At 38.0% G+C, this 27,491-nt stretch overlaps 8 protein-coding genes across 13 annotated transcripts in view; 5 read left to right on the top strand and 3 right to left on the bottom strand.

Moving 5' to 3' along the window:
• The window catches only part of LOC104712536 (non-specific lipid transfer protein GPI-anchored 22), an 81,108-nt gene extending 68,059 nt beyond the window's left edge, over positions 1-13,049 (top strand). For 2 of the 4 annotated variants that reach the window (XM_087466918.1, XM_087466917.1), the window contains exons 2-4: positions 12,171-12,558; positions 12,671-12,760; positions 12,865-13,049. In XM_087466918.1, the coding sequence (XP_087323044.1) occupies positions 12,204-12,558; positions 12,671-12,760; positions 12,865-12,962 (543 nt within the window). In that variant the 5' untranslated portion in view covers positions 12,171-12,203 and the 3' untranslated portion in view covers positions 12,963-13,049. Of the gene's footprint in view, positions 1-12,144; positions 12,559-12,667; positions 12,761-12,864 lie in introns of those variants that run through there. The other 2 variants (XM_010429458.3, XM_087466916.1) reach the window with 2 other exon arrangements.
• LOC104712538 (carbon catabolite repressor protein 4 homolog 2) lies at positions 94-3,673 on the top strand. Its single transcript, XM_010429460.3, has 11 exons — positions 94-745; positions 907-1,651; positions 1,742-1,828; positions 1,910-1,993; positions 2,072-2,158; positions 2,248-2,334; positions 2,465-2,518; positions 2,614-2,705; positions 2,814-2,928; positions 3,014-3,167; positions 3,259-3,673. The coding sequence occupies exons 1-11, from the start codon at positions 588-590 to the stop codon at positions 3,402-3,404; spliced, it is 1,809 nt and encodes a 602-aa protein (XP_010427762.1). The 5' UTR covers positions 94-587; the 3' UTR covers positions 3,405-3,673.
• LOC147939105 (DEAD-box ATP-dependent RNA helicase 52-like) lies at positions 3,775-7,854 on the bottom strand. Of its 2 annotated transcripts, none has more exons than XM_087466911.1 (7): positions 7,595-7,854; positions 6,401-7,171; positions 6,223-6,306; positions 5,624-5,866; positions 4,921-5,088; positions 4,648-4,761; positions 3,775-4,553 (listed from the first exon to the last, which is right to left on the bottom strand). In XM_087466911.1, exons 2-7 carry the CDS (start codon positions 7,118-7,120, stop codon positions 3,942-3,944), a joined length of 1,941 nt encoding a protein of 646 aa, XP_087323037.1. In that variant the 5' UTR covers positions 7,121-7,171; positions 7,595-7,854; the 3' UTR covers positions 3,775-3,941. The 2 variants fall into 2 exon arrangements, with proteins under 2 accessions (XP_087323037.1, XP_087323036.1); XM_087466910.1 differs by having other exon boundaries at positions 7,561-7,738.
• Positions 8,142-11,822, top strand: LOC104712537 (carbon catabolite repressor protein 4 homolog 1). The gene is made up of 11 exons (XM_087466914.1): positions 8,142-8,736; positions 8,909-9,653; positions 9,760-9,846; positions 9,949-10,032; positions 10,108-10,194; positions 10,287-10,373; positions 10,496-10,549; positions 10,638-10,729; positions 10,846-10,960; positions 11,073-11,220; positions 11,333-11,822. Exons 1-11 carry the CDS (start codon positions 8,579-8,581, stop codon positions 11,476-11,478), a joined length of 1,803 nt encoding a protein of 600 aa, XP_087323040.1. The 5' UTR covers positions 8,142-8,578; the 3' UTR covers positions 11,479-11,822.
• A 469-nt stretch (positions 13,050-13,518) lies between the features above and the next one.
• On the top strand, positions 13,519-16,688 carry LOC104712535 (UPF0725 protein At1g02770). The gene is made up of 8 exons (XM_010429457.2): positions 13,519-14,085; positions 14,226-14,342; positions 14,429-14,615; positions 14,771-14,877; positions 14,976-15,511; positions 15,591-15,859; positions 16,017-16,238; positions 16,324-16,688. The coding sequence occupies exons 1-5, from the start codon at positions 13,996-13,998 to the stop codon at positions 15,039-15,041; spliced, it is 567 nt and encodes a 188-aa protein (XP_010427759.1). The 5' UTR covers positions 13,519-13,995; the 3' UTR covers positions 15,042-15,511; positions 15,591-15,859; positions 16,017-16,238; positions 16,324-16,688.
• A 300-nt stretch (positions 16,689-16,988) lies between these two features.
• Positions 16,989-19,748, bottom strand: LOC104712534 (F-box protein At3g58530). Its single transcript, XM_010429456.3, has 12 exons — positions 19,421-19,748; positions 19,267-19,326; positions 19,060-19,143; positions 18,803-18,933; positions 18,643-18,718; positions 18,437-18,507; positions 18,176-18,262; positions 18,015-18,087; positions 17,725-17,792; positions 17,574-17,642; positions 17,371-17,476; positions 16,989-17,251 (listed from the first exon to the last, which is right to left on the bottom strand). The coding sequence occupies exons 1-12, from the start codon at positions 19,589-19,591 to the stop codon at positions 17,186-17,188; spliced, it is 1,062 nt and encodes a 353-aa protein (XP_010427758.2). The 5' UTR covers positions 19,592-19,748; the 3' UTR covers positions 16,989-17,185.
• An 11-nt stretch (positions 19,749-19,759) lies between these two features.
• Positions 19,760-21,513, top strand: LOC147939104 (protein WHAT'S THIS FACTOR 9, mitochondrial-like). Its single transcript, XM_087466915.1, has 2 exons — positions 19,760-20,305; positions 20,404-21,513. The coding sequence occupies exons 1-2, from the start codon at positions 20,025-20,027 to the stop codon at positions 21,383-21,385; spliced, it is 1,263 nt and encodes a 420-aa protein (XP_087323041.1). The 5' UTR covers positions 19,760-20,024; the 3' UTR covers positions 21,386-21,513.
• On the bottom strand, positions 21,482-25,770 carry LOC104715781 (DEAD-box ATP-dependent RNA helicase 11). 2 transcript variants are annotated; one of them, XM_087466912.1, is made up of 7 exons: positions 25,205-25,770; positions 24,023-24,849; positions 23,832-23,915; positions 23,252-23,494; positions 22,794-22,955; positions 22,562-22,675; positions 21,482-22,328 (listed from the first exon to the last, which is right to left on the bottom strand). In XM_087466912.1, the coding sequence occupies exons 2-7, from the start codon at positions 24,758-24,760 to the stop codon at positions 21,822-21,824; spliced, it is 1,848 nt and encodes a 615-aa protein (XP_087323038.1). In that variant the 5' UTR covers positions 24,761-24,849; positions 25,205-25,770; the 3' UTR covers positions 21,482-21,821. The 2 variants fall into 2 exon arrangements, with proteins under 2 accessions (XP_087323038.1, XP_087323039.1); XM_087466913.1 differs by having other exon boundaries at positions 25,055-25,354.
• Positions 25,771-27,491: the final 1,721 nt, after the last annotated feature.

Raw genomic sequence — 27,491 nt, 5'->3', positions numbered from 1 at the left:
AAAACTTTTCAATCTTTGAGCGCCAAAACCAAAATTTTCAGAGGAAGAGCAAAATCAATTAAAAATATTCATAATAAATGTATAGTTTTATTTGGTCTTCAAAGAAAAAAGAAATATTAAACCCACTCGGGAGCAAAAAAAAAAAAAACAAAATCGATTTTTTTTTTGTTTGATTGATTTTTTCCATATTCTCAGCGTAAGAATCGATCTTTATAGAGGATTCCTCCAAGATCTCTCCTCCCACATCTCGATTCCTTCTTTCCTTTTTTTTTTTTTTTTCGATTTTGGATCCAACTTTGGTATTCCTTACTACGACGACGACTACTATAGTTTTTTTTTTTTTTTTTTTTTTTGAGAAGAAGACCATTTTGAGATATCTAGGGTTTCTAGAGATTGGACGGGTTTTTGGGTCAAAATAAATGGTGGATCAGCCAATCGTACGCTCCACTTCGTCATTAGTTTTAATCAAAGGTCTTGCTCGTTCGAATTTTAAATCTCTCTGCTGTGCGCTGCTTCGTTTAGTTTTGTGTGTGTGTGTGTGTGTGTGTGGGATAACACAATCAAAACCCAGGTGTTATTGAAAAGCAATGCTGAGCGTGATCCGAGTGCATCTACCTTCTGAAATTCCCATTGTGGGCTGTGAATTGACTCCTTACGTTCTCGTTCGTCGCCCCGATAAGAACAACGCCACTGACGATATCCCTGAATCCTCTCCTCTTGAAGGCTACTTCTTAAGATACCGATGGTTTGTCTTTCATTTCTCTGCTTCGATTCTCTATTTTGCGATTTGGGGTTTATCAAAGATTGAATTTTGATCTGAAATTCAGAGACTTCTGATTTAGGTCGTTGAAAAAGTTCTGATCTTGTTGTAGATTCATTCCTTTGGATTTTGTTGTTGTTGTGTAGGTACCGTGTACAGAGCGATAAGAAAGTAACTATTTGCAGTGTGCATCCAACGGAACAAGCCACTTTACAATGTGTTTTCTGTTCTAAGCGTAAAGGCCTTGTTGCTAAAAGCTATCACTGTTCCCCTAAATGCTTTACCGATGCCTGGCAGCATCACAGGACTTTGCACGAGCGAGCTACTGCTGAAAACGGAAACGAGGAAGATGAGTTGCTCCGGTATAACAGTGCAGGTGCTGGGGCTCTCGCCGGGACTTTATCTGGGTCTATGTCAAATCTTAATATTGCCAACAATGGTCCAGCTCCGTTTTATCCTTCTAATATTACTCAGAAAAATGGAGGAGAGACGTTCATTGAGGTCGGGGGTTACAAAACGTACACTCCAACAGCTGATGATATTGGCTACGTTTTGAAGTTCGAGTGTGTTGTGGCTAATGCTGAGACTAAACAGTCTGTGGGACATCCTAGTACCATTTTGACTTCACGAGTTATTCCTGCTCCTTCTCCAAGTCCCCGTAAGCTAATCCCTGTTAACGGAGCTGATGTAATGGGTCATATAGATCAAGATGGTCGGATTCAGTCTGCAGGATCATTTACTGTTCTTTCATATAACATTTTGTCTGATACTTCTGCAAGTAGCGACCAGTACAGTTACTGTCCTCCTTGGGCTCTTTCTTGGCCATACCGCAGACAGAATTTGTTAAGGGAGATTGTTGGGTATCGAGCCGATGTAGTTTGCCTGCAAGAAGTATGTGTTCTAATCTTTCTTGGTAAAGATTTAAGCATTTTAGTCCTTAAAAATCTACTTCTAATGTGTTCTTATTTCGTTATGTGGTAGGTACAAAGTGATCATTTCCTTGATATTTTTGCTCCTGAGTTGGATAAGCATGGCTATCAAGCTCTCTACAAGAGGAAGACTAATGAGGTTGGCTCATTGATTCCATGCACTCCTTCCTTAAGTGATTTATAATTTGTAATCTCTTAACCATAAATTTGTTGTTGTTAGGTTCTCAGCGGAAGTACAAATACCATTGACGGCTGTGCAACATTTTTCCGACGGGATAGATTTTCGCATGTCAAGAAATATGATGTTTGTATTGGTTTTACTTTACGTTTACTCGATCCATTTATGTAGATCTCTATACTAATTCATGGACTGTAAATCCAGGTTGAATTCAATAAGGCTGCTCAGTCTTTGACTGACGCTATAATCCCTCAGGCGCAGAAGAGAACTGCATTAAACCGACTTGTTAAGGTATTTTGACATGCTATACAATTTTCTCTGGCCGCAGCTAGTTATCAGAGAGTTATTGTTTACAAAACTTATTCCAATGATTGTTATAGGATAACATTGCATTGATAGTTGTTCTTGAAGCCAAGTTTGGTAATCAACCTACTGATCCTTCTGGAAAGCGCCAGCTTATTTGTGTGGTACAGTTTCCTTTTTGCTTCCCATTTAATAGACTCTCCTCATGAGAACTGTTAGTTTCTGTTCATGCTCTTTTAGTGAAAGCCAACTAATTTCTTTTTGTTGTTGTTGTGGTAACTTGCTGGATTTTAGGCAAACACACATGTAAGTGTTCAACAAGATCTGAAGGATGTGAAGCTCTGGCAGGTTTGTGCACTTCTATATCCCAAATAACTCAACTTTCAATGAACTTGAAAGAATTAGTATTCACCTCAAGTTTTGTTTTACTCTTTTGAGTTTAGGTCCATACCTTATTGAAGGGACTGGAGAAAATAGCTGCTAGTGCTGATATTCCCATGCTTGTGTGTGGAGACTTCAATACGCTTCCGGGGAGGTTTGTTGATTCATAAATTCTTCTGACATGATATATGAAATGCAGAATTCTCTTACGATTAGTGATTTAGAAAGCTAAAGCTTTGATTTTTGGAATTTTGTATTACAGTGCTCCTCATACACTTCTTGTACTGGGAAAGGTCGATCCAATGCACCAAGATCTGGTAGTAGATCCCCTTAATATCCTGCGTCCCCACACTAAATTGACTCATCAATTGCCTCTGGTAACATTTCTTTTCTTCGATTAAGTAGATTTATACCCTTTTAGACTCTCTATCTTTTGGATATTTGACAAGTGAATTGGTTCAGGTGAGCGCGTACTCATCGCTATCGCTTGTGAGACCGGGAATGAGTCCTGGATTGGAACAACACAGAAGGAGAATGGATCTTAATACAAATGAGCCTTTGTTTACCAGTTTTACAAGGGACTTCATTGGCACTCATGACTATATATTCTACACAGGTTTCACCATTTTTAATTCCTTTGTCCTTTTTTGAAACTACATCAGAAAAAAACAAGTTAACTTAACAGGAAGAGTCTTTTTTGGTTTCAGCGGATACATTAACGGTGGAATCTCTATTGGAATTACTGGATGAAGATGGATTAAGAAAGGACACAGCTCTTCCTTCCCCAGAATGGTCTTCTAATCACATTGCACTCTTAGCTGAATTTCGATGCAAGCCTAGGACCAGACGCTAACCGCCTTCACCACCCACCACCCACCACCATTTGCTTACAGATAGGTTTTTTTTTTTGGTTCTTATCAGATTATGACATCAACTGTTTAGACAAAACCTTTTACCAAATCTGTGATAGAGAGATGACACAAAGATCAAAAGTGGTTCTGAGTAAGGCAAATCACTTTCTGAAGTTGGTCATTCTTTATTATGACCTCTGTGTGGCTTTGTCTCACCTTCCTTTATTTTCTCATTTTGATCCTCAATTTAGTAAAACCGTTTCTTTTGCTTTTTCGTTTCCTTGCATTTTAGTAAGAGTACGGGTGTAGTAGATTAATTTTGGTTTTTTTTTTTTTTTTTTACGGTTTTTGAATGACTAAAACTCATGAAAATAATAGTGGACTAGGAGTTTTCTTTTTCACAGTGAACAAAGAGACGATTCGTGTCTACATAACCATTTAAAGAGCAAACATACACATCGGTGGCTGCCCCCTAATAATAAACAATAGAGATAAGTAAGAGAGAACATAATCGGTTCTTGAAGAATTGAAGTTAAAGCTTAGTCCCATGCACTAGCCACTCCAGGACCATACCCTTGGCTAGGAACGGTTCCATATCCTCCACCATAGTAAGCACCCCCGCCTCTACCATAAGGTGCATAACCACCGGGAACAGTTCCATATCCACCACCTGGTACGTTTCCATAGCCACCAGGCATTGCTCCATAGCCGCCACCAGGAACGCCTCCATACCCACCCCCACCACCATAGTAGTCAGCACCACCACCACCGCCTCGGTTAAAAGATTCTCTCCTGAAGTCGCGGCCACCAAAGCGTCCACCAGACCGCCGGTTCTTACCACCTCCGAATGAAGCACGAGATGCGTATCGAGTTAGCCAGTCAGGGACCTCCTGGTTTGCTTCTTGCATTAGCTCAGCCAGTGGCTTGGCCATTGATGTGTTGTTGTCGTTGAAGAAAGCAGTTGCTAGTCCTGAATTGCCTGCTCGTCCTGTTCGTCCGATACGGTGGACATAGTCATCGATGTCGTTTGGTAGATCAAAATTCACTACATGAGCCACGTGCGGAATGTCAAGACCACGTGCTGCCACATCAGTTGCAACCAAAATAGGTGTCCGTCCAGTCTTGAATGATCTCAGTGCCACTTCTCTTTCCTTGTACGCATTAAAACACAATACGGTTTTAGGTTTGGTTGCACTGAACTATACTCTACAATATTCTCTTTTTTTATATCAACGACTCACTAACCTGTTGTGACCTATCACCGTGAATGGTCGTTGCTGGGAAACCATTGATGCACAACCAATTCTCCAAAGCGTCCGCTCCCTTCTTTGTCTCCACAAAAACTAGCGTCAAAGCTTGCTGCAGAATAAAATAAACAGGATCGTCAAGGTGCTCTTGAACTACAATACAACATATAGAACAAAGAGACAATGATACAGAACCTTGAGACCAAAAGGAGCACTAGTACTAACTATGTTCACATTCAACCAATAAATCAATCATGTTGATTTGGATTACCTTTCCTTGGTTACCATTCTCCCTCTGGGCATGAAGAAGGTCCATTAGATGGCTTCTTTTGTCAGAATCATGGACGAACTCTACTCTTTGGACAATTAAGTCCGTACTTGAACCCACTCTTCCAACAGCCAGAAATATGTAGTTTGAAAGAAAATCAGATGCAAGTCTCTGCACACAAAAATAAAATGAAAACTAAGTAAATATGGAAACACAAATTTCTAAGAGCCAAACTTTTGGAAGCCCCAACTTAAACAGTAAAAATTAGTAAGACAACGAAAGGAAACCTCCAATAATAAAAAGAAACAAGATTCTGTACCGGACATCCTTTTCATTTCCCAGACCTACCAAATCTCACTCTTTTCTACCGTTTTAGGCAACATTCACGGAACTACAGAAATCAGATAAAAACACTATCTTGTTCTTTCATATCACTAGCATAAGAACTGATATATCCTTCCTTACTCCATGCAAATATCGGATCGTTTACACAAGTTAAGGATAAGAGCTCAGTCACTTTTATCCAAGTTAATAAAAAGAAAGTTATTCTCAGAACAAGTGTACTGGAGACCCAAAAGACCCAAATAAAGCAGTGCCCTATCAATGAAGACACTAAAAGAGCAAGAGAGACTGACGACAGAGCTAGCTGAATCTCCTCCTGTAAGGAGAAAACATAGAAAATGGCATGTGAAAGAGTTCCACAAACCTGTATTTCCCTAGGAAATGTAGCACTGAACAACATTGTCTGCCGGACACCAGGAGGAGGCATGTCCATCTGCTGAACGATCTTCCTGATTTGTGGTTCAAAACCCATGTCCAGCATTCTGTCCGCCTCATCAAGCGCCAAGAATCTTACCATCTGTAGTGAGACTCTACCTCTCTCCAGCAAATCATTTAATCTCCCAGGAGTTGCAACAAGAATATCAACCCCTCTTTCAAGCTCCCTAATCTGTACAACAGCAAAACAAGAACAAATTAGCAAGAGCACTAGATTTACTATCATGAAATGTAGTTGATTTCTGCAGCTTTTCATTGTAAGGACACAATAGTTAATTATTATATACCCACATAAGCAGGAGGAGTAATAGTATGTTACAGAGCAAAGAACAGCCAGGACATGTCATCAACCAAACTAAGAGCTAAAGAAACTTTCAGACCAAAATTTAACAAGGCGCACTGGTAAATTTTAGTATAATTACAGCCTGGAAAAGCAAAAGTAATCTCTCTCTATCTCTCTCTCACACACACAACTACAAAGTCTATGAGACGTGGAAAATGAAGCAGTTATCAAACAATAACAGAAACCTGTTGGTTGACAGGTGTTCCTCCGTAAGCAACGACAACTTTCACTCCAGTTTGATACGAGAACTTTCTTGCTTCATCATGTATCTGCGAAAAAATCATGAAATAGATGTATTTTCATGAAATCTTCATGTGATCTACGAATGCACATAAAATATGATATTATACCAGTGATTCAGACCTGGCAAGCCAACTCCCTTGTTGGTGAGAGGATGACAGCAAGAGGATAGACTCCCCGAACTCCACGTGGTCTCTCTATATTCTGATCCTTCATAATCCCACTAATAATCGGAAAACAAAAGGCAGCTGTCTTCCCAGACCCTGTCTGAGCACAAGCCATCAAATCCCTTCCAGCAGCCAAAATGGGAATTGCATTACGCTGCACAGGGGTAGGCTTCACGTATTTGCACCTCTGGATATTTAGATTCAGAGCTTCTCCGAGGTCTATCTCTGCAAATGTATTAACAGGGGGAGGTACATTATCACCACTAGTCTCAATGGGAATATCTTCATACGCCTCAAAGTTAATGACTGTGTTTTCCTGCTCGGTAACAGCCGGGTCTGCATTTCCATCATTACCAAACGGGTTAGTTTCAGTATCCCTACGGTCCCAACCTCCACTTCTGTTATTCCAACCGCCACCACCACCTCCTCCTCTACCAGCATAGCCACCACCTCCTCGACCAGCATAACCTTGGCCTCGACCACCATAACCACTATGTGGACCACCATATCCCCCACGATCATTACCAGGTGAAGGAGCAGCAAACTCCGAAGATGGTGTACGACTCCTGAGATGTGGAGGAACATAGTTGGTTCGCGACGGACGAGAATAACCCCAACCACCAGATGGTGGTGCCCTCTCCGATTCAGAAACATCAGCCCATGAATTTGAACTCATGATTGCAAACTACAACCTCCGAGAAAGAACAAACTGAGTTTGATCAAAGCCCTAAGATCGTTATAAATTTCAGTTAGAACAAGTTCATTTTCCAGAAATCAAATTGCAGCTGTGCATGTAAGATATAACAGAACGACTCAACAAATCAAAATACTGAAAACGAAGAAAAAATGCAGATCGATTCGAGAGAACTATCTCTAGAAGAACCTTAAAGAAAAAAACCTCAGCTAATCGGAAAAATCTAAACAATAAAATCACGATAAACTAACGCAAAGCTGAGAAGAATCAATTCCTCAAAACCAAAAAATGCACAAATCATTAAACCCTAGAAGCTAAACGGAATCGAACAGGACAACGCTGCATAGATTTAGCGGACACCATGCACATAGAGAAGATATATGAAAGCCAGAACTTAAAAGAAACTCGAATAGAAGAGAAACCTAGATCAAGGATCAATGGTGTTCGAAAAAAAACCTTCAGATTATAAACCCTAATTTTTTTTCTTCTCCCTTCTTCTCTCGCGATCGCACACGAAAGCAAAATGAAATGAAACAAAAGGTTTCTGGGAAATAAGCAAAAGAGAAAAAGATGGAAGAGATATTTGTATTTCGATCCAACAAGGCTTTTTAATTTTCGGACTGTTTGCCGTTTTCTACTAACGAAAAGCGTGCCGGCGTAACTATAACGAAGTAAACTGCGTGTCGGCGATTTACTAAGTTAGCGCGTGATAACACGAAGAGCACGGATTGGGTAAAGACGAATATTTATTATGGTCTGGACAAAAAGTAATTACTGACAAATTTAGTAAATTAATTGCCAGCAAAAAAATAATTTTTACTTACCAATTTTATTTTTAAACAAATGTCATAAATATATGAAGTGTGTGCTATCATTTCCCATTTACACTCTTTCAAACATCTTTTTATAATTAATCATTTACTAAATATTGTTTATTGTGATGATATAATTATCTGTCTTTTCCCAATTTTGAATAACAACTGTTGAAAAAATGTTAATATAGGTCATTATCATTTTTTCAGTAGTAATTGGATATTAATAAAAATAAATATCTTAGTTTTTTTTTTGTTAGCCTTTGTTGTTCCCCTTTTGGAAAAATAAAATAAAATTAAAAAAATACTGCGTATTGGGTCTGTGTCCGTCTTTGGAAATTATTTATTTTTTTCTAGTCGTAGCGAAATTTATCGATCTAACTCTTTGGATTCAATTTCTTGAGAATAAATTTTTCTAGGTCGTAAAATTGGGGTTTGGAGAAACTTGTTGTAGTTGAGAAAATTGAAGGGGGAGAATTAGGGTTCATCTATGCTGGTGGGTTTTAGGGTTAAGTAAATGGCGGATCCGTTAGGGATCCGATTTGTTTCTTCTTCTGCTCTCTTTTATCAGTTTACATATTTCTAAAAGTTTCAACCTTTGAGCTTAGTTAGTTAGGAAAAAAAAGAAATGCTTAGCGTAATACGAGTACATCTACCGTCGGAGATACCTATTGTTGGATGTGAACTTACACCTTACGTGCTTCTCCGCCGCCCGGATAAGACTCCCACCACCGATGATGTTCCTGAATCAGCTCCGCTTGAAGGTCACTTCTTAAAGTACAGATGGTATGTTGTTATCCCTGTTGCTTTCTTTCACTCTTCAATCTGCTCTTCTTTAAACGAAAGTTCGGGAATTTTGTTTGCAAATTTGAGTTTGGAAATGATTATGAAGTGGGTTTTATAAGTCTTTAGTCTGTCTTTTTGGTTCTGTATTTTAAAGATGGATCATTTGTTTCAGGTATCGGGTACAGAGTGATAAGAAAGTTGCTATTTGTAGTGTGCATCCATCTGAGCCGGCCACATTGCAGTGTTTGGGATGTTTAAAGTCTAAGGTTCCTGTTTCCAAAAGTTTCCACTGTTCTACCAAGTGTTTTTCAGATGCGTGGCAGCATCACCGTGTGTTGCACGAGCGTGCTGCCAGTGCTGCTGCTGCTGCTGCTGCTGCTGCAGAAGGAAATGATGAAGAAGAGTTGCTCCGTTTGAATAGTTCAGGGTCTGGATCTGGCATTCTCAGCACCAGTGGTAGTTTAACGAATGTTTATCCCGCAGCCATAACTCAAAAGACAGGTGCTGGAGGAGAAACACTTGTTGAGGTTGGACGTTCTAAGACATACACACCAATGGCTGATGATATTGGCCATGTTTTGAAGTTTGAGTGTGTAGTGGTCAATGCCGAGACAAAACAGAATGTGGGCCTTTCTTGTACCATATTGACCTCCCGTGTTATTCCAGCTCCATCACCTTCTCCGCGAAGGCTGATCCCTGTTAGTGGAGCTGATGTCATCGGACAGCTGGATTCTAATGGAAGACCTTTTTCTATGGGATCATTCACTGTGCTCTCCTACAATATATTGGCTGATACATATGCTAGCAGCGATATATACAGTTACTGTCCCGCGTGGGCTCTCGCTTGGACATACCGTAGACAGAATTTACTACGGGAAATTGTCAAGTATCGCGCAGATATAGTTTGTCTGCAAGAGGTATGCTATTCTGGCACAATTTGTTCTGGCTTGGAAACGTTGCAATTGCTTCCTGTTAAATTATGAACAAATACCTCTCCTATAATTCCTTTTTTCCATCTTACAGGTACAGAATGATCATTTTGATGAGTTTTTCGCTCCTGAGCTGGATAAGCATGGATACCAAGCTCTTTTCAAGAGGAAAACAAATGAGGTTTGTTTGGACACATCCCCTTGACGCCCTATAACCTTTTCTTTGTCACTTATGTGACAAGATGTACTGACCAGAACATATTGGTTTATTTAATAATCTTAGGTTTACGTTGGTAATACAAACACAATTGATGGATGTGCTACTTTTTTCAGAAGAGACAGGTTTTCTCATGTTAAAAAATACGAGGTATATTTTAGTGTTCCACTTGATTATACCTATCTATGTAAGCCCTTTTGTTAAATCAGCGGGCTTCTCGTCCAGGTTGAGTTCAATAAGGCTGCCCAGTCTTTGACCGAGGCTCTTATTCCTGTTACCCAGAAGAAGACTGCTTTGAATCGTTTGGTTAAGGTACTCAGAGATGCTCCACTGTGCGATTTCTGTTTCCACACATTGTCTGTGTTAGTCTTTCATGTAAACTGATTTAGACTCTTTCTTTTTAGGACAATGTCGCTTTAATAGTTGTACTGGAAGCAAAATTTGGCAACCAGGCTGCTGACAATCCTGGGAAGCGCCAGCTACTTTGTGTGGTGAGTTTGCCACATCTTTTGTAAGAGATAATACTAGATTTAAATTTTATGTGTTTACACTTTCTCTTCTGCCTTAAAGATCTCGAGGTGATAACATTTTCTCTCTTTCTTGATGAGTGCAGGCTAACACGCATGTAAACGTTTCTCATGAACTGAAGGATGTAAAGCTCTGGCAGGTTAGTCTTTATTTCTCTTAGTAAAAGAACTCTCAGATTTCAGATTCTAACATAACTACTGATTAATAATCTTTCTTGCTCAAACTAGGTTCACACATTATTGAAGGGACTGGAGAAAATAGCTGCTAGTGCAGATATTCCGATGCTTGTGTGTGGAGATTTCAACACAGTACCAGCGAGGTCTGGCTGGTTTAACTATTTGCTATGCCTAAACTGCAAAAATGTCTTAACCTATATCAAATTATGATTATTGTATCTAATTTAATTAACTTAGAGTTCCTTCTTAATGTTTTTAGTGCTCCTCATTCACTTCTTGCTGTGGGGAAGGTCGATCCATTGCACCCAGATTTGATGGTCGATCCTCTTGGAATTTTGCGTCCTCACACCAAGCTAACTCATCAGCTGCCACTGGTAATTATCTTTCATAAACACAGAAAAGAGATTTATAGAACCGAGAAAGACATACTTATAAACTTTAGAACCACAACATATAGATAATTATCTCATCTTGTGAACAATGCAGGTTAGTGCTTACTCATCATTTGCAAGAATGGGAGGCAGCCTTATTGCTGAGCAGCAAAGGAGAAGAATGGATCCTGCATCAAATGAACCATTGTTTACCAACTGTACCAGGGACTTTATAGGCACACTTGATTACATATTTTACACAGGTTAACTTAAGCGAGAACTTCCCTGCTTTCGCAGCCATTGGCTGCTTTCACCTCAGATTTCTTTTTCATGTAAACATTTTGCTTTTGCTTTTTTTGTTTTTTTGGGTTTCAGCTGATACGTTAACAGTGGAATCATTATTGGAACTGTTGGATGAAGAGAGCTTGAGGAAGGACACTGCTCTTCCATCTCCAGAATGGTCTTCTGATCACATTGCACTTTTAGCTGAATTCCGCTGCATGCCCAGGGCCAGACGCTGATGCTGCAAACTTCACAGGTGAAAAAATAATTTGTAGAGATACTGCAGCTGTAATAAACGCTACTCAAAGACATGTTCCAGTGGAGATGGTTAATCTACATGAGGAAGATCGCGTGCCATGTCCCCGGGTTTTCTCCTGCTGGGTTTTTCGCTTGCGTTCTACTCTATCACAGTTTTATTTAGTTTGCTCCCAATGTAAGAAGTATGATAACTTTTCGGTTCGTTTGGTTTTTCTTCTTATAGTTATTCCTCTTTGCCAGCAGGTTTTGTCTTCACTGGCTTGTCATTGTAACAATGTAAACATTAGATTCTTCAAAAAAATGTTGACGGGAGTTTACAGTCAAAGAACCTGAGTATAAAAAACTGTCTCTTCTAGGTATGGTTGCAAGCCTCCTTAAACTTTAACAATACAGCTTGACCCATCAATGTTCTACTCGCTTTACTTGTGGGATATCTTGCAGATACTGTGAAAACGAATTGTGAACAACTTACTATATTTATATATAAGCCTCCAATAATTGCAGATGATCCAAACTCAAATTTCAAACAGACATGAGACATGTCAACTAGTATTCATTATATGAGCATTTTAAATCAAGTTTCTTGCAGAGTTAGAACTCTGACTAATCTATCCAAGTAGAGAGGGAAACATATGTGAACAAGAAGCAAGTCTGTAGATAGGCTTATAAAAAGCCATGTTGAGTTCTTACTCTGCTGCATAAACTGATGGCAAGATTCATGGGTTACAATCAAAGTCCTCAAATGTTGGCTCTATGCATAACAGTAGCAGTAATGTTTCTTGGTGTGAGATCAGATCTGAATCAGGACATAAAGGGATGTCAGGATGCCATGTCTGATCTCTACTCTTGTCTTCCTTATGTCAGTAACAAAGCTAAAGCTCCAGACTCAACATGTTGCAGCAAACTCAAGGTAAACATAGACAAAGGGCAGACCAAGAGATGTCTTTGTACTCTTGTCAAAGACAGAGATGATCCTGGTTTAGGGTTCAAAGTTGATGCCAATCGTGCAATGAGCCTCCCTTCGGCTTGCCACGTCCCTGCAAATATCTCAAAATGCCCAGGTGACAGATTTCATAACCAAATATCTTGTACAATATTTTCTTGAATAATTCAACAGCTTTTGCATGGTGACAGACTATATTTTTCTCATTACTTCATTTTGTTTGCAAGAAGAGCTTCTACATTTGCCTCTAGATTCACCAGCCTCTCAGATATTTAAGCAATTCACTGAATCCTCTCAGAATGCTGAACATAAAGATAAAGGTATCACTACCACTCTTTTTGCAGTACTATTGATTCTACTCGTGCAAAACAATAGTTTCCTGCTTTCTCGGAACTAAAAGAAAGCGAAATATAAAATATTGCAGCTGTCTCCAAAAGTTCAGCAAGCATCAAAGGACGTGCTAAGAAGCAATTTGGTATAGTGATGGCTATAGCTCTCTCAATCCTCTGTAATCTGAGCTAATAAAAAAAACACATCCAAAACCATTATCTAGCTGAAGCAGGTGTATCATGGCATGTTAATAAAACAAAACTTATTGTTTTTAAAAAAGTCTGATTAGAGATATACCGAGAGATTACAACTCTCTGAAGGATGTCATATAACAAAGAGTTACTTAGTTTCCATGTAAACATGTTTCACAGAAACCCTTTTGAAGAAAAACAAAGAAAGAAAGCTAAAACAGCACTTTACGAACAGCTACAGCCATCAACACCAATTTATTCATATAAAAATCTGTAACCGATCGAATCACTCACTCTCCTCAATGAATCTGATGATTCCTCTAGCCCTGAATTTATCAAATATAAGCTTCCTTTTCCCTCTAATACGAGCAAGTTCCTTTTCCATGTAGTAGTAAACGCAGCCTGCGACAAGATAAAGATATCATGAAGAATCTTTGGTAAGTTCCACCTGAAATTCAAATAACAACAACACTAAGTGGTTACAATGTTTGTTTACATATGTGAGAAGGGAAAAATCTTAAAAAAGATGCTTTATATTATGTGGCTTACGTGCCAAGGGGAATTCTTAGACCAATGGCTAGAGTATCCTTGATAGGTTCAGGAAGCTGCTGCAACGTGGTAGAAGCTTGACACAATAAGCCTCTTAGCTGTTCAGATACTGCTTCTTCAGTAACCGTTGGCGACTCAAAATATTAGCTGTTCCGAGGAAGTTCAATTCCAGAGATGGCTTTGGGCATTAACATGGGGGATTGTTTAAAAAGAAAAATAAAAAGAAAAACAAATAGTATAATTAAGGGACTTAAAAATAACAATTGTCAAATACATAACGGGCCTAGCTCGGGTTAGCCCTAGTAAAAGGAATGAGGATAAAAGGGGTGTGAAGCCCAACAGAAGCCCAGAAGTGAGTCGGCCGGATGGATATTATAAATAATCGAGATCTTTCACATCTTTTTTTTTTTTATATTTTGTTTTTTTTTTTTTTTTTTTTATATTTTGTTTTTTGATTGAGAAGAAAACCTAAATCGACAAAGACGATGTTGCTGCGGTTTCTCAATACGGAATCTGGTAGGAAGGCTATGAATCTTGCGATGTTGGGCATTAGTGAACACTTGTCGAAATACGGGGTAATTAAATTTTTTTGATCCCCTAATTTCATCATTGTTATATATTTGTTTATAAGAGATTGATTGGATTATTTCGATTAGGGTATCTAATTAATAAGAGAGATTGATCATGGATGTGTTTTTTTTTTCTTCTTCTGTAGATGTTCAACGCCAGGACTTGTCGGGGACTGGTGAGAGAGAACTGTATTGATGGGTCTTGTTGTGGCTTAGTACGCCTTTATGCTTGTATGGGCCTTCATCGTTACAATTTGCTTCAGGTTTGTTTGTTTCTTATTGTTTCTTTCTTTAATCCACTCCTCCTTTTACCTTATTCCAATTTCATTCTTTCTGCTCATCACATCAGGGGACAAACTTACAGCTCGTAGACGTTAAGAGATATAATAAAACTGTGGGTTCTCCTGCTGGCTCTTTCTACATTACTTTGTATGCAACGGATCCATCTACCGGAAATTGTCTAACTTTTCAGACTGCCGTTAACGTAGAATGTTGTGGCGAATTTGTTTTGACGTCCTATGTTGCTGGACCTCGAGGTAATTATATATATATATATATATATATATATATATATATATATATATATATGTGGACTCACTCAGCGAGTGACTTGCTTGCTTGTGTTTCGTTCTTGTAATACATTATTATAACAACAACTTAACTTATTAATCCTATCATTGTATATTTTTAGGGACAGTCACTAATCCTAAAGCGTTGGTAAGAGATAACTACCGCGTGGGCAACTTGCCTGAGTGCCCCAAGGAGAATCCTTTCGAAAACAGAAACCGATTTTACCAGGTAAGATTATCTAGATATGTTTAATAGGATTGACTTGCAATTTTATCTAAAAAAAATGTAAACATGCATGTGGTTAACCGTGCATTATCGTTTAATAGGTGATTTCTCCAGTGTTGATGAAATGGGTGAAGGAGAAGATGAAGAGCAACTCTCGAGTGTTGTAGTATATGAAGATAAACGTGGATATCTATTTTCCTTGCGCTCAGACGAGGCCCGCTTATCTCTGGTATACCAGTTTATTGATTTCTTTGGTGGACATATCTCCCCATGGAAGTGGACTTCCACCAACAGTTTGTCGTGGAGTGAGAAAATAAGTACCCTTGAAACATTGTCAGATTCTATGCTAGAAAACTTGAGAAGTGTACATGAATGTTTGTCGGAATCAGATAGTGCCTACGGGTTCAGCTTGGGATCTCTTTTAGGTGGCAGCTGTGACATATCTATGCGGACTGAGATGATGAAATTTCTCCGCAATGCCATCTTGCTTTGTCTAAATGTTTTTCCCCAAAACCACATTCTGGAAGAAGCTGTGCTTGTTGCAGAAGAGCTATTTGTAACAAATATGAAAACATGTGAGGTAGCAACTACTCCATGCCAAAATTTGGCCGATCGTCTCCTGGAAAAGTACCAGCAGGTAAGTCCCATTCCAATTTGTTGGTGTGGTCTGTTTTTTTCCTTCAGCTCACCTGAACTGATTCCTTCTCTATGAACAGGATCTATCACTTTGTGAATTTTGGGCTATTGTGAATTTTCCAGGAAGAGAAAGTAAAAGTCATCAACTTGAACTCTTGTTCAGTTATTATGCGAGAATGATTCAGAGACACCAGGACGATCAAACTTTCTCACAACTTCGGGTCCCCATATCAGACGGACTGAAACTGTATCCCCACAATCCGGAGCTTTATCGAGCTTTGGTGAACATCTGTTGTCACCGTACGACATCCCATAGACTAAGAATGATGTTTGATGACTATTCCCGCAAGTAAGCTTTTTTCACAAACTTTGTTAAAATTCTCACAAGAACTGCGTAATGTAGATTTGGATGCTTAGCTTAGTTAAAGACGAACAGTTACATGTTTATGGTCTTCCTCCTAGAAGAAGGATCGATGCTAAACTAGTTTAATATGTTAATCATGCAGGAATTGATCTGTCGTTGTTTGGCTATTTGCACTTTCTTATGAGTTGAATAAAGAAGACTCCTCACACAGAATCTGTGGATTGTTTGAAAGGGCTTTTGCACAAGATACACTAAACAAGTCGGTCATTCTATGGCGTTGCTATATTGCATATGAGGTCGACATTGCAAAAGATTTATCAGCAGCTGTAAAGATTTACTACCGAGCTATAGATGCATGTCCATGGTAAGAGCATATAACCAATCTAAATTTCTTTCTCCAGATTTTTTATATTTTTCAATAACACATTCATAACATAATGGCATGGCAGGTCGAAAAAACTATGGCTGGATGGGTTTAGGAAGCTGAGCTCAGTTTTGACAGTGGAACAGATGTCAACGATACAAAAAGTGATGCTGGCCAAGGAACTGAACATTAGGACAGATATTCACGAGATTATGCAGGGATGAGATCATTGAAAATGTATATACAGTTATGCTCTGTTCTGGAAGATTAGGATTTAGGACAGATATTCACGGATGAGATCATTGAAAATGTATATACAGTTATGCTCTGTTCTGGAACATTAGGATTTATGACAGATATTCACGGATGAGATCATTGAAAATGTATATACAGTTATGCTCTGTTCTGGAACATTAGGATTTATGACAGATATTCACGAGATTCTTCTTATGCAGGGATGAGATCATTGAAAATGTATATATAGTTATGCTCTGTTCTGGTTATTGAGAATTTACAAGTGTAGGAGAAGAAAATGAAATGACCGTATCCGCAAGTATTTCATCTGTCCCTTCACTTTTTTTTTGCCTTTTTCCTGGTTCTGTAAAAGAACCATCCAAAATAACTAAGAACCATCCAAGATAATTACTGTTTAAGGTTTTTTTACCGTTACAGATATTTGCTAATTTGTAGTTTATACAGCCGCACATAATCTTACTGTATACTAATGCATCAAATACGTGACACGTGATGTTGTTTTCAACTGTTTACTGTTTGGATAATTGGATTTATCGTAACGTATATACTGGGCTTGTTAGTAAAGCATATTAGTCACAGTTAACAGCATCTGATTAAGATAATAAGAGTACTCTCCTCTGTTCCTAATAGATTGTGATTTGTGAATCATAAAAAAGAGGATAGACACTTGTTGAGAGCAGATAATGAGAAAATTAGCTGTGTACTTTGAAGCATGTCAGACGAGGGAACATCTTAAGCAACTCTTCACGGCTTCGTCTCTGCAAAAAAATTTGTATCATATGTTTTTAACATTAAGTAAAGAGAAAAGTGTTGGGTCTTCTTCAGCATCACCACAACATAGAAACTTATATATTGGAGAAAAAGTCACAGTACACACCTTGATGCCGATGCAGCCATTAACATCAAGAGTGGTGAGTGTAGCAGAGCATGTCTGCGAGAGAGTCTCTAGACATCTATCAGTCACTCCTACTATTCCAAACAAGCTGCAATTTTTCGGTTTTCATTGGATGGTGTCAGCAAAAATAATCACTGACAACAACAACAAAGCAAAATAGTTCTAGAATTGTAATAAAATAATACCTGAGAAATTCGAGGGAGGTACAACTATTAGCCATGGTAATCACACCTGCATCTGTGATACGCACACACCTGCCATGTTTAAGAAGCATTTGGAATGAAAAACGCAGCTTCTTGCTTGTTATCTTTCTTGTAAGGGGGAGACTTAGCTTACCATGTCAAGTTGAGAGACTCTAGTTTGTTGCATTTAGCTATATCTCCAAGCCCCTCGTCAGATATATTCTGGCAACCAAAGCCGGACTCTTAGTTACAGATATGTATTAAAGATACGAATACCATTTTCAACATATATAATCTGTACTATGGATTTGCTAGCAATCAATCCCTGAGTTATACTCTACAAGACGGTGAAAGATAATCCAGGATCTCAAATAAACTCATCCATCCATCCACCAAGGAAAAAGGACAAATGCAACCAAATAAATGGGATTCATTGACTCCTACCTGAGCGCCACATAGATCCAAGAACCTTAAATCAGCTAGAAGTGATATTTTCTTGTAGGCTTTGTCTGTGAAGCTGCAAGAAAATGCAGTATCAGTGCCAGGACTTAGAACAGCTAGCTTATCAATAAATCCAAACAAATAAATATGTGCTGACTATATACCCTGAAAGAGCATAGAGGTTTAAGGTCTGGAGAGAAGAACATTTCTGTAGCACTTTAAGTAAACCATCATCTGTAATCTTAACACACCTGGTGGCATCATGAACAAAAAAACCAAATACCATAATCCTTTAGTGAAACTATATAGAAATCATGCTTCCACCATTATAGACAGACAATCAACAAACGAAGAATGACATTATCCAAGAATGTTATGGATTATCTATCATCACAATGTAAAGACTTTAGCCTTTTTCAACTTACCTGGTGATATTCAGTGACTCTAATTCTTGATAACTTTCAGCTACTAGCCCCATACTTTTGTCCGTTAGGCTCTGCATCAATTAGTGCACTCACTTAATACAAACAGAGACCATCAAAGAGAAAGGGGTATCCATGTGTGTAAGACACTACCATAATTACAGCAATCCATCAGGAATAAAAACTCCAAGGATATAATAGAAAGATACCTTGCAGCCACTTAGGTTCAAATCAATGATATGTCTGCAATTTTTCACTAGATGTCTAATGCCAGCATCGGTCACCCTGCCAAACATTATATCTAGAATTAGGCTTGTCTCTGTGGTAAGATCAAGAAGTTTAAAACCAATGAGTCAGAAAGAATACTACCTCACATTCCAGTAGATAGAGAAAACTTTCAACTTGGGACATATGCTAGTTATATCTTCGATTCCACTGTCCGAAATCTTTTGGCACCCATTAAGATTCAAGCATTCTAAACTTAAGAGAGCATCCGGGCACTGTCATACAGCAGCCAATACAATATTTTTCAGATATTCAAATGACTAAAACGATCCACGTAGCCAGAAAACATAAAGTACTCTTGAGTAAATATTACTGGTAGAGTCTACAAAAAAAATAGTTACCCGGGCTTTAACAAGTTTAAGATGACTGTCCACAACACCTTGAGCAAATTCAAGATTGATATGCTTCACTTGTCGATATCTTGGCTACACAAATTGAAAGCACGATGAGTGACTTCTGCTCAAACTTTCCAAAAGCTCAAAGCAGAATGCGATGAAATCAAGGCACAGTCCAGTATCAAAGTATCAAACTTTTTAATTTTAACTAACCAAGGACAGAGCAGCTAAAAGCCGATCCCCTGCATTGGTCATCTCGCGCAAATCAATGTTCTGAAAGAGAAACAATAAGCAGTTTTAATCAGATTAAGTATAAGAAAATTTGGAAAACTTGGAAGACCTGAGAAGAAGTCAAAGTTTTGTTTACCAGCCAAATAGAAGGGTAAGAGACGAGGGTGCGATAAAGCCAAGGGCTAACAAGAAGTAGAGAAATTAGATCTGTCTGTGGCAATCTCGTGCTCACTAATCTCATCACGCTTGTTACAATCTCTCTCTTCCATGTCTCTTCTTCCTCTTCTGTCACTTTCTTCGCTTCCATGACTCTCAATCCAAGCTTTGCGAAGCTTGAACTTTTAAACGAGCCAAGTCTTCTCGAGTCGCGCGAGTCGGAACTTGTTTCTGTAGATTTGATTGTACCGTAGACCAAAGTTCGAAGTTTTTTAGGTTCTGTCTGCAAAACTAAAACCAATTCGCGAAGCCACACTTATTAAAAGGCTTACCCTTACCTTAACTGTAGCCTGTGGGCCTAAGAGTTTAAAAAGTCGAAAAATCTCGCTTTTAGACTCCTTCAGGAATTTCGTCGAGCACATTGTGTGCACTACTCTGCCTCACTTCTCTCTGTTCTTCCAAGTTCCAATGAAATTTTTTTTTTTAACTAAACCCCGAGAGAGAGAGAACACTGAAACCCTAAAACCCATTAAGCAGTTTCAATTATCCAGTTTTCGCATTTTTTTCCATCAAATCACTTATAGATGTTAGTCAAATCCCAAAGCTTTCTCTTTTCAGTGAGTAAGCTGCTGTTTCATCAGCATCAACAATGGCGAGGAATGGGTGCTATGACAAAAGTGAGACTCAAGTGGGTGAAGAACAAGAACCTTGATCACGTCATTGATACCGAGACCGATCTCAAAGCAGCTTGCATCCTCAAAGACGCCATTAACCGATCTCCCACCGGTTTCCTCACCGCAAAATCCGTCTCCGATTGGCAAAAACTCTTAGGTCTCACCGTCCCTGTTCTCCGCTTCTTGCGCAGGTATCAAAATCAGAGAAATTTTCAAAACCTTTGATAAGAAACTTTGTAAAAGACTGTTACTTGAAAAAAAAAGTCGACTTTTTTACTTTTTTTTGCAGGTACCCGACTCTGTTTCACGAGTTCCCTCATGCTCGTTACGCGAGCTTACCTTGTTTCAAGCTAACGGACACAGCACTAATGCTTCACTCACAAGAAGAGATTATTCATCAAAGCCATGAGTCTGATACAGTGGAGAGACTATGTAGAGTTTTGATGATGACGAGAACAAAAACTGTCTCTCTCAGATCACTACATTCTCTCAAGTTCGATCTTGGTTTACCTGATAACTACGAGAAGACGCTAGTCATGAGATACCCTGATCATTTCTGTTTCGTCAAGGCCTCTAATGGGAACCCCTGTCTAAAGCTTGTGAAATGGCATGATGAATTCGCATTCTCGTCGTTGCAGAAGCGGAACGAGAGCAATGTTGTTGTTACCGGGGAGGATTCTAGTTACCGTGACTTCAAAAGAGGTCAGTCCACGTTGACGTTCCCTATGAGTTTCCCTAGAGGATATGGAGCGCAGAAGAAGGTCAAAGCATGGATGGATGAGTTTCAGAAACTTCCTTACATTTCTCCTTACGATGACTCGAGTAACATTGACCCTGAAAGCGATCTTATGGAGAAACGAGCTGTGGGAGTTTTGCACGAGCTCTTGAGCTTGACTATCCACAAGAAAACCAAGAGGAACTACTTGAGAAGCATGAGAGCGGAGCTTAATATTCCTCATAAGTTCACTCGGCTGTTCACTCGTTACCCCGGGATTTTCTACCTCTCACTGAAGTGTAAGACAACAACTGTGATTCTCAAAGAAGGGTATCGTCGAGGAAAACTAGTGAATCCGCATCCTCTCACTCGTCTTCGAGATAAGTTCTATCATGTGATGAGAACAGGGTTTCTTTACCGGGCTAGAGGGTTAGGCATGGTCTCTCAAGAGGAACTTTTGCTTGATAAGCCAGAGGATGACCTTGCGGAAGAAGGCTCTGAAGAAGAAGAGATTGTGGAAGGAAGCGAGCTTGAAGAAGATTCCGAAGATGAATAGCAACAGTTGTTTTGTTGTTCACACAGAGGGCCAGTTTATCTCTTATTGTAATGGATTGGAGTTTGAATTGTGTAAGCATAATAAAGTCCATAAAAGGATATAAAGAGAGATTGTATTTCACCAAGAAAGATTGTCAAACAACAAAGGGGAAAAAAAAAAGAAGACAATTTGGATTTCAAACTAACAAATGAAATTGTTAGAAGAAACCATGAACAAGATCAAAATCGGAAAAAACTACTGTCTATCTTTTAGGACAAATCCTAAAAATAGCTTCAAAAACAGAGAGATTCACCTGATAGCAACGATTAGTTAAATCTATCTCTTGAATGTGAGATCTCAAAAGTGGGGGCAAAATACATGTGCTCTCTTGGGAATGTAGAAGATAAGAAATAAATAGTCAGGTTAAAAAGAGAAAAAATTTGGGGAGCCTAGTCGGCTAATCCCAAGCACTGGTCACTCCAGCACCATACCCACCGCTTGGAGCACCACCGTATCCACCACCACCATAGCCTCCTCCGCCATAGTAATCACTGCCACCGCCACCACCACCGCCTCCGCCTCCTCCTCTACTGTAAGAACCTTCCTTTCTGAAGTCACGGCCACCAAACCGACCACCAGACCGTTTCTTACCACCACCAAATGAAGCACGTGAAGCGTATCGTGTGAGCCACTCAGGCACCTCTTGGTTCGCTTCTTGCATCAGCTCAGCGAGCGGCCTAGCCAGTTGAGAATTGTTCTCGTTAAAGAAGGCAGTTGCTACTCCAGATTTGCCTGCACGTCCTGTTCGTCCAATACGGTGGACATAGTCATCAATGTCATTTGGAAGATCAAAGTTTACAACATGAGCCACGTGGGGAATGTCAAGACCACGTGCTGCCACGTCTGTTGCAACCAAAATGGGTGTCCTCCCAGTTTTGAAGGACCTCAGTGCCACTTCTCTTTCCTTTGAATGCATAACAACACAAAGGAGTTAAGTCAGATTTAGTCAACAGAGAAACAAACTTATCAATCATGAACCTGAACGAGTTCATTTTAGCAAATAACATCCAGGTTCTTTAAAACAAATATTGTTTTGTTTTAGCTTTATTGGGAGTGAAGCATATATATTACTCCACAATAGTAAGGTTTGATGTTCACAATTACATCAACAAATTAAACTTCAATCAATTAACGAACCTGTTGTGTTCTGTCCCCGTGAATGGAGGTTGCTGGAAACTCATTCATGCACAGCCAATTTTCCAAAGTATCAGCTCCCCTCTTTGTCTCCACGAAAACCAATGTCAATGCTTGCTGTTAATAGAAAGAGCAGAAAGCCAGCATCGGTCAGAGCGTGACCAATTATGATTTATGTGACATGACTATAATAAATCTTGGATAAGTAAACAACAGATGGTAACTATCAAATTACCTTGTCTTGGGTCTCTCTCTGTGCGTGAAGCAGGTCCATGAGATGGCTTCTCTTGTCAGACTCCTGGACAAACTCAACCCTTTGGGCAATTAAATCAGTGCTTGAACCCACCCTTCCCACAGCCAAAAATATATAGTTTGACATGAAATCAGCTGCAAGTCTCTGTACACGAACAAATAAAATATTATTAAAAGAAACGTTAAGAACCGATCACTCTTGTACGTGCTGAATATTATGCAGCTGTTCTCACATACGAAATATAACACTCATAAGGCATATGACCATTGTGCCACTCTAAAACTAAATCATCAAAGATTCACCATCATGGTCTGGGAAGGAACAAAGTTACAGATATAAAAGAAAGACCACTATTATCCTCTGACACATAACTTACCATGCTCCTTCACTAGAATAGACTTAATAAGAAAAGGGTGTTTCATGGACAAGTTGAAACCAACCTGGATCTCCCTTGGAAATGTAGCACTGAACAACATTGTCTGCCTAACCCCACGTGGAGGCATGTCCATCTGTTCAACAATCTTTCTAATTTGTGGTTCAAAACCCATGTCCAACATCCTGTCCGCCTCATCAAGAGCTAAAAATTTAATCATCTGCATGGAGACTCTAGCTCTCTCTAGCAAATCATTTAACCGGCCAGGAGTTGCTACAAGGATATCAACTCCCCTCTCGAGTTCCCTGAGCTGTATATACAATAAAAAATGAGATCAACAAATTGATGCTTGAAAACTGTTTGACTAACACCTGCAAAAGATTAATTCCAATTCTTCTGCATGTTATGTAAAGATGATACAAGCGATATTGCAATGCTAACTAACATAGGAAAAAACCGTGTAATATGCATGATTTGCATTATGCATCGCTGACTTCACAAACATACATATTTTCACAAAAGAGACTGACATTACGAAGGACAGAGCTGGCAGAATCCAATATCAGTAAGCATAAGCTGCTATGATCTTGTAACAATATCGATGACAAGCTGACAACCAAGAATACAAAAATTTGTACTATAATTACCTGCTGGTTAATAGGTGTTCCTCCATAAGCAACAACAACCTTCACACCAGTTTGGTAGGAGAATTTTTTGGCTTCATCATGTATCTGCCAAAAAAATCACTGAATGAGAAACGTGTGTATATTAAATACACGGAAAATTTTCCCCAAAGAAACTCTATTGTATGAGGGAATAAGTAGACTCTCAGTGTTACCTGGCATGCCAACTCCCTTGTTGGTGAGAGGATGACTGCAAGAGGGTAAACCGTCCGTGAACCACGGGGTCTCTGTAGATGCTGATCTTTCATGATTCCGCTAATGATTGGAAAGCAAAAAGCAGCAGTCTTCCCAGACCCAGTCTGTGCACAGGCCATCAAGTCCCTGTCTCCAAGCAGTATTGGAATCGCATGACGCTGTACAGGTGTTGGCCTCACGTATTTGCACCTCCGGATGTTGAGATTTAATGCATCCCCAAGATCAATGTCAGCAAATGTGTTAACAGGAGGAGGCACGTCTCCCCCACTGGTCTCAACCGGAATATCTTCATAAGCATCAAAATTAATGCCAGTATTCTCCTGCTCGGTAAAGACCGGTTCTGGCTCAGCATCATCTCCAAATGGATTTACTTCACGTTCTCTACGGTCCCACCCTCCACTTCTGTTGTTCCAGCCACCACCACCACCACCACCTCCTCCTCCACCATAACCACCATATCCGGGGCGCCCTCCATCATTCCTATAACCGCTGCCACCGCCGCCACCACCCCCACTGGGTGGAGGAGCCCATCGAGACCCAGCAGGTTGAGCACCATATCCAGGACGATCGTTCTGTGGCAAAGGAGCAGCAACAGGCGGCTCTGATGGTCTGTTCCGTAGATGCGGGGGAACATAAGAACCTTTAGGCTTAGAACCGGCCTTCTCAGAATCAGCCACATCTGCCCATGATGAACTCATACTTGAAAAATTTGTGACGTCCTAAAAACTATTGAGAAAAAAGTTGCAACTTCCCCAGCAGAAAACTTGACTTTTTTATGCTTAAGAACCTGGCAAATACCAAACAGGTCTATATAGTTAGCACAAAACGCAAATCAACAACAAACAACACGAGGATTTATCGAACTCTATAAGCTGGAAACTCCCAGAATCCCAAAATCAAATCTATAATCAAACAAAATCAAGCCATCTGATAAGGAACAGAGAACCCAGCCAAAGCAAATTTTACAAAATCGAAAGGGGTTTTTTAAACACCTGAAACGAAAGAAACCAAATGCATGAAGCAATGAAGGAACCCTAGGCTAGCTACCAAAAAAAAATCGAACTCGAAATCGAAATCGAGAGAGAGATAAAAAAAAAAGCGAAGGAGACAAAGGAGAGGATATAGAGAGAAAGAGAGAGAACCTCAAAAAACGGAAGAGAGAATCGAATCGAATCTGAATGAAAGCGAAGAAGAAATCAACGGTAGTCGTTCGTTCACCCAACGGAAAAGCTCGGAGGAGAGAAAAACCCTAAATTCGATGTTTCCTTTTGGATCGGACACACACACAACGCGAGAGAGAAAATAGTGTGAGTTGTTTGTTAATAAATATTAATAATAATAATGCTTCTTTTATTAATCTCTTCTATATGATGAGACCAAAAACTATGAGATCAGGCCATCAGCTTGTTTTATATATTTTTAATAAAAGATCTAAAAATCTAATTACAACGATTTTAAAATTTTATTTTTCCAATATAGTTTTAATTTTATTTTTTTGATTGTCTCTTAGCTTTTCGAAAAAATAATAAAAGAAAATATAATAGCATGTTAATTTTTTTGTTTCAAACATAAATTGTATGTGAGTTCCAATCATTTTTCACTCATGATTTTTTTTTCCTAAAACATAAGTAATATGAATGTTAGAGGAACTTCAATTTGAATAAGATTTATTATTAATATGTTTCGATTCTCAACCTGTATTGGTAGTTGGAGATCTTTTTTGGTGGTTAAATCTAAATCTACATTTTCTTAAAAAATAAAGTTTTCAATGGTTGTATAAACTATAAACAAATTCAATTGCATACTTTTTCCATACCACTTATAAGTGGAGTTATTGGTTTGAGATTTGAATAGAATTTTAAATGTGATGTAGAATCTGTTGTTATTAGATCAAGATTTTGTTAAATTCTGTTAAAGTTTAGTGTTATTAATTTGTGATTTGTAAAAAGTCATTTAAAATCTTTACAGATTTGGGTTATTGGATTCATACTTTTATAAAGTCATTAAAGTTTTGTGTTATTCAATTAAAACAAAAGAATCTAGGATTGTTAATGAATTCAAATATTATGTTATTGGTTCATGATTTTAGATATTTTCTTAACAAAATAAAGTCATAAAAAGTATTACAAAAATACATAGATTGTTTGGAACACTTTACAAGATTTTAGAAAACTAATCAACAAAACTCTCTAGAAATCTTTAACAATCTTTCACTTATTCACTTTTAATGATTTTGTTGAACTCTTTAAAAATCTTTATAAATTAGATTTTGTTTAATTATAAAATATGATGCATTATGTTGGAGACCAAAAAAAAAAAATCAATTGAAACCAAGTGTAGTCCAATTTTGTGAAGAAATAAATTAGTTTGCTTTAAATTGTTATCTACCTAAAATTGAATAATAAAATTTGACCATGTATTTTTTCATAGTCACCATGTTTTAATTTATGATAATATTCTTTTTGGGAAAAAGCAGAAATTTATAATGTTTAACTAGATTATGACCCGCGGTATACCGCAGAGTAATTTTTTTTAATTTTTTTGGTTAATATACTATTTTAATACTAATTTTGCTAATATACTCTTTTGTTAATTTTAGTGATTTAATATATAAATCGTGATATATCGCACAATAATTTTTGTTTACTGCAATATTAATTAAATCAGTTTGATTATATATATTTTATATTGGTGTTGTTAAAACATTAAAATGAAGATTTAACACATATTGAAATATCATATTACTGATAGTTTATTTTTTAGTTTTATCAATTCAATCATGTAATGTCATATAACCCGTCATGTAATATAATTCGTTTGTGTAATTTTGAAAATATAATATCTTTAAATATTTATCATTTTAAACTTTTTATTAAGTTTAGATATATCAGTTATAAATTATAAACTTTTAAAATTTTATAATTTATTATATATGTATGTTGAACACACACTTTTTATATTAATTGAGTAATATATGTTTGTTTTAAAAATTCAAATCAAAATATATGCAGGAAAACTTCACCTTTTTATTAATTTTATGTATTCTATAATGATTCACTACATTTAAATTTTAAAATTAAAAAAAGATGATAAGAGAATAATTTTTTTTAATGTGAAATAAATCTTCTAAATATCTATATTAATTATAGAACATTATATATATGGATATTAAAAATATTTTAATTATGTTGGTTATAAGGATAGTAGAGAAAGTTAACTAAGGGGGGGTTATTGGTTTAGGATTTAGAAAGAATTTGAATGATTTTAAAAGTTATGTAAAATATGTTGTTATTCAATCAAGACTTTTTAAAACTCTTTAAAAATTTGGTGTTATTGGTTGTGGATTTGTAAAAAGTTATCTAAAATCTTGATAAATCTAGTGTTATTGGATTAAGAGTCTTATAAAGTCATTAAAAGTTTTATGTTATT

This window comes from Camelina sativa, chromosome 9 (genome assembly GCF_030686135.1).
Source record: "Camelina sativa cultivar CO46 ecotype springtype chromosome 9, ASM3068613v1".
NCBI lineage: Eukaryota > Viridiplantae > Streptophyta > Magnoliopsida > Brassicales > Brassicaceae > Camelina > Camelina sativa.
The sequence above is the reverse complement of the archived record's forward strand: the minus strand, read 5'-3'. Positions and strand labels throughout refer to the sequence as shown.